The sequence below is a fragment of the Aphis gossypii genome, chromosome 3 (genome assembly GCF_020184175.1).
Source record: "Aphis gossypii isolate Hap1 chromosome 3, ASM2018417v2, whole genome shotgun sequence".
Classification (NCBI taxonomy): Eukaryota; Metazoa; Arthropoda; class Insecta; order Hemiptera; family Aphididae; genus Aphis; species Aphis gossypii.
In genome coordinates, this window is record NC_065532.1 from 52292729 (window position 1) to 52310082 (window position 17354).

The window sequence follows — 17354 nt, forward strand, 5'->3', positions numbered from 1 at the left end:
TGGAACGGTGTCGCCGCCGTAATATTGGATGACGAGTGGTCTTCGCATTCATTACGGCATTGGGCGGCGGTTGACAATTATAATTGGATGGCAGACGGTCTAATTGAATTGTCGAATACACCTGTCACGGAGGAATCAGCGGACGCATACGCGCGCGTTTCAATTATATTATACGGCCTACGGTCGGCGAGGAATTTATATTATGCGTTTTCACACCGCGTACCGGTCCGCATCGCCGATCGGCGGTCGTCCTTTCCGACTGTATCCTCGCGCGCGCTCTATATATTATTATAATGTACATATAAGTTCGAATAGTCATTTGCACAATAATCGATTCCCACGAAGGAGTTAATAAGCCCCAAGACCGGTGACAGTATCTCAAAACACTCACGCGTGACCCGTATACGTAAACGTCTACAATAATTGCACCCTTCGACGATATAATATCATATAGCACACTTCAATCTGAAACACTCGAGTGACCGAAAAATTCTGTTTCAATTCGATTCACGAGCATCGGTAAAAGTACATAATTATTAGACTTTTGATTTTAGATGGTCATTAATATTAACCCGCGGTTTCAGATCGGACTCAACGCTAAGCAATCAACTGGTGTGCCTACTCGTGTAAAACAATGACACGTGGAATCGTTGATAATACACAACAATTAAAAACACATCGCCCGATCGTCGTACTCGATCGAGCTACGACTTACGGTTCACGACGTCCCGGAATATTATTTTACAATGTGCCACTTGGGCTTATTTGCTTTAAAGACCTAATTGAATTTAATCGAATATTATCTAATTGTTAATAATTATTTGTTTAAGTGGTTTACCATTTTCACTGGCCCCCCAAAAAAATATAGTGGAACCTCACTTTATCGTACTCTTATAATTCGATGTTTCTATACGATAAATTATTTTCAGATTGTTCACGTTATTTTCCGATAGTTCCGTATTGCCATAGTAAATATAATTCATGTTTCGTTTTTAATTTATATAGAAGTGCCTGTAATTAAAAAAAAAAAAAATCAATTGAGAGATATTTTAATGGATTTATATTTAGAATTATATCAGTACTGATATAATTCTACATACGTATGTCGAATTTCTCTATAAGCCAAAGTCCTTATATGGTATCTATCACGATCCCTAAATTGAATGTCTGTATGATTAAATAATGTAAATATATAAGTCAAGGTTATAATAAGTATAAACTAAGTTGAGATAATTTTCTGACAACATTTTATTCAGTTAGGTTAGGTAAAAAAAAACAAATTATAGATATTATACGTTCAAAGAAAATAATGTGCATCTGTTATTATAAATAAAAACATATCTTTTAAAAATAAATATAGGTAATGTATTTCATATTTTGAATTACCTCAGTGTCTCAAAGTTTTAATATATCAATTTTTTTTTAAGTTCCCTTTAGACATCGACACACCGAAGTCTTACTATACTAAATATTAAAATATAGGATATTTAATTATAATATATAATAACGTACTAGATAATAATGGATATTATGAGATGTGGGTACCTTTATTTATTGCAGTCGGTGTGTGATATTTCGTCCGTACAGATATGTTTTCAAGTATAGTGCTTTCAATGTGTAATTTTTTGCACACACAGCAGTAAGACTTCCAAGGACTTGAGACGATGTTTTTTTATAAAAAAGTTCTTGTTATTGGCTATACAATATTCAACAATCAACAGATAATGAAAAACACCTGCAGTTTCGCGGAGTTCTAATGCGTGGCGTGTTGGCGAAATGACGTCGACGTTTACACACGGAGTGTTAACGATGGGTCGATAAAACTAAATGCAGTCTATGAGAGATGTGCGTATATTAAATTTAATAGTTTTTGACAGCTTAAAGTTTTTTTCAGAAATATCACTTAACGTGTTTTTGTTCTACTAGCACTGACGATGTTATGGTCAATTTCCATAATTTTATAACGACTTCAAAGACATCCTGGTTACGAGCATTTTGAAAGGAAAATGTGTTGTTACATAATGGAGCTGTAATAATATTAATTCTTATGCGAGCCTTTGATATTTTATAATGGCTGTCTAATTACGTAGCGCACCATTTTAAATATTCAATTAGCAAATTTTAACTTGAACGCATCAACAACATTCACCCTGTCAACTATTTACATCTATGTAAGACATCGAGTAATATGTCGAACAAAGAATTCTTCAACAACAGACTTAGACGTCTTACTTCTAAATAGTATATGAACATGATTTATAAAACAAACGATCACGTTCTGTACAATAATGGAATATTTTTGTGCTGGGCATAATGTATATAATTTATGTTACGTGCAATGTACATGTTATATGTATATGTATGTATATTGTATATACATAAGGTGATATTCTCGCGTAAATATAAATTGAATACTTTATATTTTAAGGGGTTTGGAGTATATTTTTATATAAGAAACAACAACAATCGTCTGCGTATTAGTGGATTGTGCACAGTTTGGCGAAGACGAGCAAAAGTTCAGAGATCAGTATTATTCATTTTAAGTGTGGTGTTTATATGAGAATCACGTTTGTATGTTTTAGAAGATAATATCCCGTACTTAGGCTTTGAATTGAATATGTACTCACAATCGTATGTGGAAAGCTTTTTCAGGCACAACCCAATTGAAAATTCCAATGCTTTCACTCAGTAATCGCTCATTTGGTTTTATGGAAATTCCGAAGTCGTACTTTTGGAAATCTCATTTAACAGTAAGCTCAGATTGTGACTGAATTTACGAGGGTTAAGCGCATTTTATGGAATTCCGATATATTCTTTCATGCGTCGAATTCACACTGATAATAACAACAATAACAAAACAAATAACAATATATACGAACAATAACGAGGAAAACAGCATTTTGCCATTGTCGTTATTTTAAGTTAAATATAATCTAAATCTCCAGCTGACGTGCGTTGAGTAGGCGACTAAACCTTTCCAATGTCGAATACATGCATTTCACAAAAGGTAAAAAAATTAAATCAACTAAAATACATTTCTGTTATTTTGTAAAAATCGAAAAAAACATAATAATTATAAAAATGAAACTCAAGTATTTAAAAATAAACATTATAAACAGATAAACATATTAATAAAACCCAAGTAATGATATTTTCTAAAAATTAACTTAAGATTATAATAATTAAATATAAGTATTAACATGTTTCGTAATTTATAATGTACACTTTAATGTTTTGATTTTTTTAATACAGCGTGTTATAATTTTCTTCTTGTTTTACCAAATAAAAATTAAAAATTAAAATATACTGACAATTTATAGTTATGTCCAGCCGTTATCTATTATAACTAAGAAAAGTGCTTAAAAAAATGTTGCGAAACTTGAATATATTTTTAAAACGGAATAACGTGATGTAAAAATGGTCAAACATTATTTTAAAAAGAGCACTTACTTCTGACTGAAGTATTTTTATACTGAAAAACCAGCGATGACTGTCTTCTGGATACTAATATTCAATGTGGTATTATCAGTTCCATTGGTGAAGGATCGTGAAATAAAATTCGTTGAAAAAATAATGATTTATAACGATTAAAGCGATAGGACGATTTAAAATAAATTGCGAACACAATTAAATCGAAACAAACAAGTCATATAATATGGTCTATAGTGAAGAAGGGAAGAAAAAAATCAAGATTTCTCAAAGAGAATTACATTGGGTGATTCCTATAGGTTCGAAATGGTCTTTTGGGAAAAATTGTTATCTGCAAAAGTCCAATTTAAAAGAAATGCGAAATTGTTAAATATATCTTTACTATAGTAAAATATTTTTTTAAACCGAGTTAAATTACACTGTAGGTTTGACAGAGAGGGAAAATAATATTTCTCGCCCTTTTCACTTGATGTATTATATTTTTAAATGAAAAATCAACAATTTATTATGCAACGTATATTGTTAAATAAGTTTGAATTCCCTAACAATAAAAGAAATAAACCTAATATTATAGAATGAAGCTATAAGATATAAATATACCATTAAAGTAATTTAATACACTGTTATGGTAATTATTGAAATAAATAAATAATCAAATATGTATTAATTTTTATAAATGGTAAATATTTAGAAAAAATGATTTCGTATACGTACAGCTTGGCCCTCGTCTACAGATTATTATTTTTGTGATCGGTACAAAAATACAATTTTTTTTTAATCATTTTAAATGTCACTTTAAAACAATAATTAATATACGATTTATATTTATGAACCGGAAATAGCATAATATAATATCTTAACTTAAAGTAGTGGAGATTACCTGATACTTTTAATTTTAAATTTGAGGGGCTATGATGTTCAATATATAAAGATGATAAAAATATTTAAAAACCGGTGAAGTTTTTATCGTTTTTGCTGTAATGTATAGAAACTAGCGTCGAAGTCATAAAACTGGAATATGCGGTCTCCAACACATCTATCGTTCACATTTACGCTCTTTGGTGTTGACGGTTTTACAGATGGCTATAATATATAACACAATGAGTAACACTAGTTTTAATGAGTGCAACATAAATGCTTAATGAAAAGCAACCACCATTAGCTGATATTTTTAATTTTACTATACATTTTATGGATGATTGCGTTGATGATCCGTTTCGAGACCTACTCATGTACCTTTAACGACAGTAGAGTTATCTTGAATTATCTTATTTCTGTACTGGTCAATCGAAAAGACTAACACTTCAAAATAATAACAATGCACAATTTATGGAAATGTGTAATCTTATATTTTCTTTTCAAACAATCATATATCAATCATTCTTCTTTAAGTATTAATTTATTCTATTTAATGTTATAATATAATATAATACACGTAATAATAATAATAATAATAATAATAATAGTAATTTTGTTATAATAATTATCGTAATAATGAGTAATCACAACAAATTGTTAAACTTATTACATAATATTATGTTATGCATACCTGTGAAAGAGGAACACGAAGTCTGGAGACCGGGATAATTGCATTAAGGCTCTCGAGACATAGGCACCTAAATTACATTATTGTTGTAATATTAAAATAATAACGCCGGGAAGCGGCGCTGCGTTTGGCGTTATGGGATCGGCAATGTTTAGAGTGTTTCGGGAAAACGCGTAAAAAGTAAAAACATTAAAACATTCTATATCCACCAGATCGATGATCCTCCGACATCGTAATATATACAAGGTGCGTTAAAAAAATACCCATGACAAATGTATTATTATACATTATGATTGAAAATTAATAATCGATTTGAATGGATAATGTTTCAAAATATTTTCTTATAGTTTAAATTCATTGCTTCACACAGTATACGAGTCCTTTGAAAATACTTTTGTGTTTCCACCAAAGTTATAAATTTAATCTATATTATCACATTACGAACGGCGTCATTAACTTTTTAAAATACCCAGAATTTGAGTGTAGTTTCAGTCTTGGGAATAATAAAAAGTCACTGTGGTCCAATTCGATCAAATGTAGTTGGATTTTATAAAATTTAGGGCACGAGAAACTTAAAAAGTTAAAGATCAACTTAAAGAACTATCTACAAAAGCTAACTTTATCAATTCAAAAGTTTTCATAACATTTTTTTTTATCGATTTTCAAACAGGAATTAATACACACGAGTCGTTCAATTATTATATTAATTTAAATTTATCAAATAAATGTAGGTTTAACAATTTTCCTAAACAATGTCTCAAGATAATGATTTTTATTTTATTTTACTACACTGGAAATTTCATCTTGATTGTTGATATATATATATATATATAAAAAAAATACTAACATAATTATAAAAGTACTGATGTAAATAAATTTTAATCTGGGTATTTTTTCAACACATTTCCCATGTACAATATACTGGTTTTTTAGGATAACCAATTAGACATTGAGCGCTTAGATTTTAATCTAAACACGCACAGTAACGTATTTCTGCTACTAAATTTGGTACACAGACACTCGAGAAGTATATATGGGTATACATAGTTATATGTAGTCAGGTGAAAGGTTTAACACGTATTCACGAGTTACGGGACTCTGATAAGGGCGGAATATGGGTCTAAAATGATTATTGGTTTTTAAGTTTTTATTGTTTATTATAATATTATTATATATTTTGTTATTATCGCGATTTTATTAATTTTCGGTGGTAACACCAATGTGGTGGTTAAAGTGTACTTGCGGCTTAGTCGTATCAGTATCGACGAACGCCGGTTAGGAAGAACCACGTGCGCCACGCTCGTCTGGCAGACGCTCATCGCGTGCTTACCAGACGGAAACCGTGTGTCAGAGATACTCGATAGTCTGGTAGAAAGGTGGAACCAAACGAGTGGATGCGCTTGGACTGGGTATGGGTGGATATGAGTCCGGATGGTGCCTATTCTTGGTTCTATTCCTGTTGTCAGCTATTCCATTTCCAATAATTCCACCACCTCCACTTGTACCACTACCACCCGAAATGTGGTGAGTCTCCGTGAACGATTCTGGATAATAGTCTGACAAGTCACTAAATTCGTCATCTTCGTTTTCGTTCAAGCCACGTATCTCTGTAAATGAAAAAATAAATTCTGTTTGACGATTCAAGACGTATGTAAATATTATTTAAACTGGCTAAACCAAATGATATTTAAAAGATATATAATAATTATAATTTTTGTAGCGTGATGTTGACTGATAATCGAAGTATATCAAAAATAATAATATAATCAAATACTCAGACTAATAACCAATGACCCTACCTAAATCTAAAATCATTCACTCTACACAGACTTATATATTTTAAAAATAATAAAAACAGCCAAAAATGTATTTCAAATTTATATACTACCTTCTAAACCACAAAAATCATTTCGTTCAAAATTTCTTAACAATTTATTTTCATATTCTTCTACCAGTAAGCTCACATAAAAATTACTTCAAGGCTAAATTAATAATAACATAATTCAATTCACAGTGAAATTACACCAATAGATAGTCCTTTTCTTACAATTTTAAACTTGTTTTCTAATGAAAATAATCAAGTATAATCATTTATAATATTATTGTATTAAATAAAACGTAGTGATTATACAATTTCAGAAAAAAAAATAATAAATATATACATTTAATAGTTGAAAAACTGACTAATGTAATTAACCATTATTAGTTATGCGTTTACCTGCTATTTAATTATACTATTATCAGTTTTTTTATATGGGCGTCTCCCTATTACATCCTTTTTTATAAACTGTAGCTTTTTAATTGCCCAAGTGCGTCCACAGTGTTGTTGATGATATGTTTGGTAGAGCCTAATTGCATTTGTCATTTTATTCTCCTCACCCGGTTATATATCCGTCATGAAAAATTTGATAATAAATTGAAATAGATTTTAATTTAATTTTCTTATCATATACCTAAATAACCTTTGATCAGTGAACAAGAAAAAGAATTATTCAGGTTAATAACAGACAATTTGAAACACAGACAATTTGTGTCTTATAAGTAGCATTTAATTAACAATCAAAAAAAAAAAAAAATAATTGTAGTATAATGACTAATGAAAAAACAAAATTTTTAAGTTTTAAATTAATGTAAAACTATTGAAAATAATATTATAATATTTTAAAATAAAGACCCTTAAACGAGTTTTCAATACAATCCAATTAACCTACCTTGTGGTGCACCCTAGAAAATGCAGTTCACTTAAATTGAAATGCAAAAGAGCTGTATAATAAAAATGTATTTTTTTTTTTTAGTTTGGAGCACATACTATAACTATACTATAACTTATTCTTATTTTATGGGCGTTCTTTGATCATTATCCTAATACTATTTTAGGGCAAATTCAGAGGATACTCTTTTATATTACACCTTGTATAATCTTGTAGTTCACCCCCAGAGGACTGCACCATAAGGTTGGATAGACATGTCTGTAACGAAACTTGAATAGAAATTTTACAATATTATTAGTCATAGTAAAACTTTTAATAGCACTCTGAACACGAAACGTGGCTATATTATAATATCACATCGTGTTATTTGTCTAAAAAACAACACGAAGGATACGTATAATAGATGGTAACTGATATGGTTTTTGATTAAATGGGGTGCCGGACCCAAAAGTTTTCATGCAACAGGACGCTGGTCGTTTATTCATATGGTAACGCAGAAAAATGATTTTTTTCATCATCTCAACGCTAACGGATAAATTTCATAGAATAACGGTAATGTATGCGCCGTCACCCCTCCTTAAAACCTGATAGCTATTAACCCATAATTTATTCATCCTTTTATTTTCTGCTATTTGTTTACCGTGCCGTTGACAGAGATTTTGATTTTCAGACGTTGAAAAAAATTACTTACCGTATAATCTTATGCTGCTTTCCACTTCGCCGAGAGAATTCTTAGCTATGCACCTGTACGATCCCAAATCGTACTTTTCTACCGATTTTATGGTCAACACCATTTGATCCTCGAATATAGACTTGGGCGTGCTGTTTGTCTGATATTTGTCACTTGTTATTACCATGTCACCTACAGAATAAAAAAAAAACAAAAACATCAATTATTGCTCGACAGTGAATAATATAATAATATAATATTTTAATTATTTTTATACGTATTGAATAACGTTATAAATTTAACATTCGTTATTTGACAACTTAAGATAAAATACAAAATACACAATATAATCAATATAGATTTGGTATTATTGCTGATCATAGAGATAATACATTTAAGTGTTTAAATCACAAGCAACTAATAGAAGAGAGAGGTATAAATTTCAAAGATACGTACTATTTTATTTTATTAACAAAAATGATAAGACGGTGCATTGCTTAGGCAATATATTTACACAACTGAGTTCGTGTACGTAATCAGTTACATATTATATTTGTGCAAAACATATTTTTGATTCGAGAGTTCAAAGTAGAAACTTTTGCTTTAAAAATAAACAAAAATAATATCTTCAACATAATTCAATTGTTATTAGCTTTTTTAAGAGTGGAAATCTGAATGGTATCATCAATACAACGGCTCATTAATTCTTTTTCCCTTCCCTCGTCGTACTCACGTATTTGCATCAACGCTTAAAAGCGTTTAGTTTTCAAGATTTTCAAATAAAACTATAATAATCCCTATACATAAAGTCCAAGCTCGATTACTACTCTTTTTTTTATTGTGGTTAAGAAATTCTTAAGAAAATCGTGGAGGCAACGGCTATGCATATATAGGTCCCAAGACAATATATTATATAAAAGATATATATACAGAATATCGCAAAAGCCATGTGGTATATTGTGCGTTATTATAAACCGTAAGACTGTAATGAAACCAAGCCAGATGCAAAAAGCAAACGCGAGAAACATCCCCAGAGAGTTTTTATCGTCTGTCGTATACTACAACAACGTTCTGTCGTCGTTTGTCCGTAGTTTTGCTGCACTAGAATTATACCGCGCGTGACGGGGACCTTTAAACCCTCAACGCCGCCATACATACACTTACGTGCGCGTTAGATAAGAGTCACAAGATCTACGACCGAGGGTGAAAAACATCTTTTGTTTTCCGGTCTAAGATGGGCATTGGTGAATATATTTCGTGTTGTCCTCCACCACCGCTAACTCGTGGGAAACATATACGAGTATTATAAAATATTATTATATATTATGTATGCGTCAAAGCGGGAATGTTACTTGATACCAAGTTATCTGTGTAGAGAAAGTGAATCGCCTAGGAACTCAGCGTTTGCGTTTGTGTTATTGAGTCGAATGCCTTCAAACACCCACAATAATATGCAATTGTATTCGTACAATTCGTACGGTACGCTTCATTTGATTAAATTCGTGGCAAACTTCAGAACACGTTTCGATCGACTACTGCGATTATATCAAAATAAATCAGTACAAAGGTTTTTAAAAAATACGTCAAGTATGCGTGTGTATGTGTGTGTGTGTGTGTGTGTGTGTGTGTGTGTGTGTGTGTGTAAGCGCGCAATTGTTTGTCGTTTTTATTGTGCAGATGTGTGTTTATGTTTATATACATTTTATATTATTAATATCAGAATGAATGTGTTGGAATTTGGAGTGCATTAAAAAATGTATATAGTTAGACTACACATAGTATAATATGATATAATATTCAGTACAACATTTGAGTAGAGAAAAAAATCTTTGAATATTTAAAATAACAGAGAACTATTTTTAAATATTGAGTGAATACTGCAGAATGTAAGTGACTATTTCAGACATACTCGTATTAAAATACTACCAAGAAAAATCTATAACCATATCTTATAAAATATTTTGATTTTTACATTATGTTATACATTTTAATAGAATTATAACTATAAAAAGAGTAGTTATTATTTATTTCATTTTATTTACTTTAAAATCTTAAATGACTAAATTAATTATTTATAGTATTTACAAATTATAAATTAAACAATATTTTGTTAATTTTAAATATATTTATATATGTATAATAAAACTTATTATGTTTAGTTCTAAAACCTTATTAAATTTAATAATTATTGACCGAGTGTTTAACTCAAAATAAATCTACCCCGTTATATTTATTGTTTATTACAATCATTATTTACATATCTTACTTAAATCAACATTAAATAAAAAACAAGAGTCTATTATTATATTCATTAATTCTACTTGTTAATTGCCTGTATTGCATTACAGTTAAATAATATAGTGTAATTTATTAGCTTCGATTATATCACAATAATCAACTATTTAAAGTTAAGTAATACCATTTTAACGGAAAAAGGTTGTACCACTAATTTATAAGCATGGTGAGTGTTAACATATTTAGTGCAAAACCAAGGGTGTATACGAGTCAACACCTTCTTTTTAGTGTGTAGTATATAAATAATAATATGTTAGATAAGATAATAATATCAGATATATGTTTACAAAAACCTATCTAAATGGCATACGTGTATTGTATTGTCTATGGCCAAAAGCCAATTTTTAAAGGTTTCCAATATTGTTCGCGACTTTATTTTGCTCAAATAATATACGCTTGTGATTCAGCTATTCACAGAGAGCAGGTATATTTTCACGAAATAATGGCCAAGAAATAACCAGGTCTGAAATCCGTGTAAATTGTAAAATTTACCATAATTCGAATAACAAAGTTTCACTTATATTAAAAAATGCATTCGTGTTGAGTTCCATTAAAAAAGTCATGAAGAAGTAATGTCACAACATTACCATGACCTGAATGGAATTCTTAATGAAAACCAATGTTTAACGGTCAGGTACTCAGGTATAATAATAAACCAAAATGTATTATTAGATTTCGTTATATCGATGTGAAATTGATAAGCAAAAAATGAACAATTGGGTTAGTAGTATCACCAAATTGAACATTTGACTTGAACTATTATATACGATAAAACTATCTATAATTATTATCGCTAAGAGTTGGGGGTATCATTAAGTTATGAATATTATGTAGATATAGGAAGGTAAAGGTATTTTTAAAAATATGTATAAACATACTCATATTATGTTCTAAAAATCCAGTAACACCCTAGGTATATCTCAGCTAGGTCATATCAATATATATCTAAATATTTAAATTCCGGGTTTTAAACGATAAGGAAATTTTAATTTTATGTTTGATATTTCTCGTGATTTACTGATGAATAAATTGCAGTCAGATAAAATATTGATTTTCTGCCGAAATAATTAGAAAAATACGAGACTTATGTTGTATGCAGTTGTAGATGAATATGTCTATAAACTGAATTATGCATATCACAAAACCGACAATCAAAGTGTATTCAGTGACGAAAAACCACAGAACGTTTTTTATTAAAACATTATATTGACGTTTTAAAACTTTTAGAGTATTTTACATTTATTGTTTATTTTTACGTTATTGTTATGATGCTACCAAACGAGGGCGAAGACGTTTGGTGGCAAATAAAAAGAACAAACAATAGAGTCGGTATAGTAACGACGTATTTCTCTCCCTCGCTCACTCACGCTCACAAACTTGACTGAATCTGAAGCGACGAAAATATTAATAAAATATTCTTGGCTTCAATAATTAAACAGCGACATTCGGGCGGGCGTGAGCTTACTTAATATTCCTACGGTGGTGTGAGGTCGATTAAAAACATGACCGAGGGTATTTTGGCAAAGCCATAAATGATTTCAGGAAGGAGGACTGGTTTTTAGCCAAGAAGCTGTCATCGCCAGTCCCTTAACTACTTTCTCGGCCAAATAAATATATGATAAATATATAAATATAAAAAATATTAAAACAAACTTTCTCTTATTTGCCCAATTTTTTCATGGGATTCACTCTCTTATTCACCTCGACCAAGTAAAAAAATCTGTGAAAAACAGGTAAATCGATAAAAATATATTCTACTTGAGTAGCTTATACAAATATATAATCATCAGCCCTCAGCAATGCCAACGGTACCAAAAACGTAGTTAGGTATAGAGATTTTTATTCATTGTAAAACGCATTCATAATTTTAATACGGCAGTAAACTCCCAACGGACGATGTCACGAATTAAAACAATTCAAAATTCCATTTTATTAGCATAGCATTGGTATAAAAACTTTTTTTTTATGATGTTTAAATGCAGTTAAACTGTTATTAAAAAACACGAAAGAAAAAGTATAATTTATAACTTTTAATTCGCGGTTGCGAAATAAAATCATAACTTTTAATTATTCCCGTATTAAATATTTGTAATTTATTGCTTACCGCTAATATAAAATAACAAAAATATCATTACGGCTCTGCGATATTTTAGTATATAATGTTTATTGAATAGGTGCTGTTTATATTTCAACGTAACGGTTTTGACACGATGTAGTTATTAACATTTATGTAAATGTGTATTTGTCATTTACTCAAACAAATTAATTAATTCTTAGATTCTAAAAGTATGATATTATATCTGTACATTAATATGAATTAAGTTTTCAATTCAAATTGTGAAATTTAATGTGACAAGTTAGTTAGGTGCATATTTGTCATTAAATCATTATTATTAACAGATTTCTAGAAACTTTTAAATGTAAACAGATTTTTTATTTGTTTGTTACATAATGTGGTTAATGGTTATAAATAAATTATTAATTATAAACATAATTTTAAGTATTAAAAATAAACTAATATTGTATGTACTATCTACAAGTATGTTATAAATATTTAATAGAGACTCAATGACAGTCTAACATAAAATAGTCAATAATTCTAGAAACAAAAAAGTATTTCATTTTTCGTTAGAGTTCATTTTTAAAATACGATAAATAATACAAAATGGAAATTGTTTACCCAACAAATCATAATGTAGTAATTTCATTAAAAAAATAAACTTTAAAAAGATATCATCTAAATAAAAATCAGGTGATTTATTTTACGATTTAAATAATTTTATTAAAAACCATATTAAAAATTAAATACTTAAAGTGTTGATATATTATGTATATTATATACTGCATTATATATATATTGCAAAATCAATATAAAATAAATATGATTTTTTAATGCACAATCATACTCATTGATTATACAATATAAACATATAGCTTATTTATAGCTATAGTTAATTGTTTTTATTAATTTTTTTAACAAAAATAATAGCATTTGTATTCAGCCAACATATATAAATATTCACCCAGGTACAAGTACATAAAACATTATTAGAGATAGTTTTATGCGTTAAATTTACGTTTAATTTAATGTCCATAAGAATTATTTTTAATTTTGAGAATGGAAACATTCACAAAGTTGCTTCGATTTATTTGAAAGCTATTCCCGTCGTTATAATACGAATGGGACAGCGTTGACCTTATAGCTAGAACGTTTTACGAATCGTGGCCTTTTTGAACCCAGATTAAGACCCTAAGGATTATGCCAAAAACCAATGTAATCAATTAATTTGGCTTTTTCAAGCCGATTCACGAGATGCAATTTGTTTTTCGGTTTCAAATAGCAACTCACAAAACATTATAGTTTAATGATGTACTATATGTTCAATATAAACTGACATAACCGTATTAAGTATAATGGAAAAATAATAATAATAAATATCAATACGATTGATACAGTTAAAACTACTTACCACTTTCTCGGACCCAATAATTTATCGACTTTGGAAATGCTTCAACATTACATTCTAACTTAACTTCAGTGCCCTTTGGAGCACCGACCAACTGACTAGGCGAAGAAATCACTGGATGGACTGTAAAATACAAAATACAATGTTAGTTCATTGTATTCTACTTTGAAATATTGAAATAGTACTAAAATTACTATGCATAATATATTAAAATAAAATGTTAATTAATTTAGAAGTAAATAAATATAATTTTAAAATATTGAGTAAACGATTTATAAAATATATAGTTTAGTAATATTCATAGTTATTTCGGATATATACAAATGAACGTATTAAAATTGTGAAAATTAAAAATCATCGTCGCGTCACTATAAAAATTCTTCTGCGAGTATAACAGTAAAATTAATTTTAATACGCTGCGATGTGTACCGCAAATTTTGTATGAAATCATAATTCAACGAGTATCGCGTCGCGTGTGCACCGACCACATTATAATATTTTATACACAATTCGCAATGATAAATTTCGCAGGATCGAATTATGATTCGGATGAATTAATTATTTGGCCGCTGGGCAAGTCTTCCCGTTCAGTTGTGGCGCGCGGCGTAAAATACATCCCACTGCCGTTTCCATCTCCTTTTTCCTGTTTTACCGACGATTGTCAACCGGATGTGTATAGTACGAATTTACATGTATACCTATGTACAACGATTTAATATAATAATATTATACGACGTGTATACCTATAACAATGCGTAAGCACTCGTGCGTCGTCAACCACGCCGGCAAAAGATTCATCTTGCTCGTACCCCCTCGCAACTACCCCAACAGTCGAGCGAGATTACGGGGCGATAAAGTTTTACAGCGCGCGTGGAGCAAATCGCCGCAGTACGAAACTTTTTAGATTTTCGATTGACTTACTCCCTACCCGCACTGTATATTAACCCCGCGAGCGAAACTTTGTTCGGCGTTACCGATTAAACAGTAATGAAGGTCGTCGTCGTCGTCGTCGTCGTCGACGACGTCGTATCGGTGGCAGAGAATAAATGAGAGTGAACCGTAGGGAGTGGTGGTGAAACAACAAAAGCATATACGTAAGTATGCATACTGCGCGTTAACTTAAAAGCAACGAATGAAAAAAATAAAAACATTAGCATTATATTACCTGCTTTATAATATGCGTACACCGTGGATTACACAAAGGCAACAATAATCTCGGTCGTCTGAAAGTCTCTACGATGACGGGATTAAGAAAATAAAAACAACACGAATAATTTAAGGATACCATCAGCGATAGAGAAGAATATTTAAATACAATGTATGGTAATATGTATATATATATATTTTAGCGAAATATTATTTTCTCAAAATTAGTTTTGTGGGCACATGACGGCTGTATATTACGGGCGAAAACGGTGTTTAATTTGAAGTTTTTGTCGATCTAACGAAACTCCAAAAGTTTCCGACAAACAGCATTATAACTTTTATCTCTTTAAGGTTTTAATAGAGCTATTATGGTAAATTTAAAAAGATTTGACAAAGTTTTCCCTTGACGTTTATCCTTTTGTTGTCTACACGCGGTGTCAACTATTTAATCAAAATCAGTTTTACGAATTTTTAATAACTTTAATAATACGAGTACAGTCATCTTGAAACGTGTAGGCAGGCACCTATAAGCAATGATGGTCCCAGATATTAATATAAACGTTTTTCTGTGTGTAAAAATACTTATTTGGTCGTTTTACCTTATGACACTTTGTGGTGTTAACGTTTTGTTTTACAATCAGAAACTGATTCTCAAATGAATATTACGGTAAGTATGCCATTAACCTTTTTGAAAATAAGATTGTCATATTATATTGCAGAATTTTACATGAAATTAATTTTAGATTCTGAAAGTATGTGTTTTTTCATCGTCAAATTTTTAAGAACAATAAAAATGAATTAATGTTTAAACTCAATAGATTGGTTTTTAGTAGTAATAAATTATATTTAGTTTTGTACTTTGTTCAGTAAAAATTAAAAATAACCGTAAAAATATTTGTTATAAACATTTAAAAAAAACAAATGTAAATACATAATTACAATTTATTTTTATTTTTAAAAGTGATTGATATTAAAGATAATATTTCAGGATAGTTGATGGAACTTAATAATGATTTATGAGGAAATTTTGAGAGCAAAATCTGTGTGCGCTCACAAAGTAATAAAAGGTTAAGAAAATGTTTAACATAATTATAAGAACCTTGCAGGTGAAATGTATAGATACCTACCTATTTTTAACAGATTATGGACTAATTATTGTGTACACAATCTCTAAAAAAATTGAAAACTATTACTTAAACTATTTTAATTGAATTAAATTGTTTTTAATTTTATTTAACTTGTGAAAAAAATAGGAATACGATAAGTAATGGTTATTATTTATATACTCGTAATGTAACTATATTTGCATTTTATATTGTTATGGATAAATTGTTAATGGCACGATACACGTATGTTTAGTTATACAATGGTTGGAATAATATTACACGAGAGACTATAATTCTGACGATAAACACGTTTCGAATTAAATATTCTGAAATTATACAACCATTAAGACGGATGCAATTATTTTATTCATTATGTATGGTTACAATTTTGACGCGAACAATATAAAATATATGTCTATCGATATTTTAATAAAATTGTTTTTTCACGAAAGTTGTAAAAATGTGTGTTTTACAAAAAAATGAAAACATACAATTCATATGAAATAATAACACTTCATGAGCTTTACACTATTAACTATTTTTACTCACCCCAATCATATACTGTAATAGATTAACAAAGTTCAAAATCATTACTGATATGTTACTGTTTGTTAATATATATATATTAATATTTTAGAAATGCGGATTCTTGTACAAAAAATTGATTTTTCTCTGCACTAAGGAGTTACCGTTTATATGATGTATACAACTGCAATGCACTTCTATCACTTTTTATTAGAAAAAATAAAAAAGGGCGTTAGTTCTTTATTGGGCCGTACTTATCGTTTATTCTACTTACGAAATGAAAATCCAAAAATCCTGTTGGTCATCGTCGACAACATTTTTTATGGTTAGAGTTTATGTTTAATCTTTAAGTAGTCGTACAGATATCGGATACATCCCAATGGACCGCGTGTCGACAAAGAATATTTTTCAATACATAGCGCATACCTTTTTAAATTTAAGAAAAAAATTACTTATATT

General features: G+C 29.5%; 1 protein-coding gene across 1 annotated transcript in view; it reads right to left on the minus strand.

The window, feature by feature from the left end:
- Positions 1–5325: 5325 nt before the first annotated feature.
- Positions 5326–17354, minus strand: part of LOC114119239 (lachesin-like) — a 99059-nt gene continuing 87030 nt past the window's right edge. Inside the window, exons 7-9 of the mRNA XM_027980738.2 lie at positions 14122–14241; positions 8378–8548; positions 5326–6582 (exon numbers count right to left, since the gene is read on the minus strand). Of these exons, the coding sequence (XP_027836539.2) occupies positions 6323–6582; positions 8378–8548; positions 14122–14241 (551 nt within the window). The 3' untranslated portion in view covers positions 5326–6322. The remainder of the gene's footprint in view (positions 6583–8377; positions 8549–14121; positions 14242–17354) is intronic.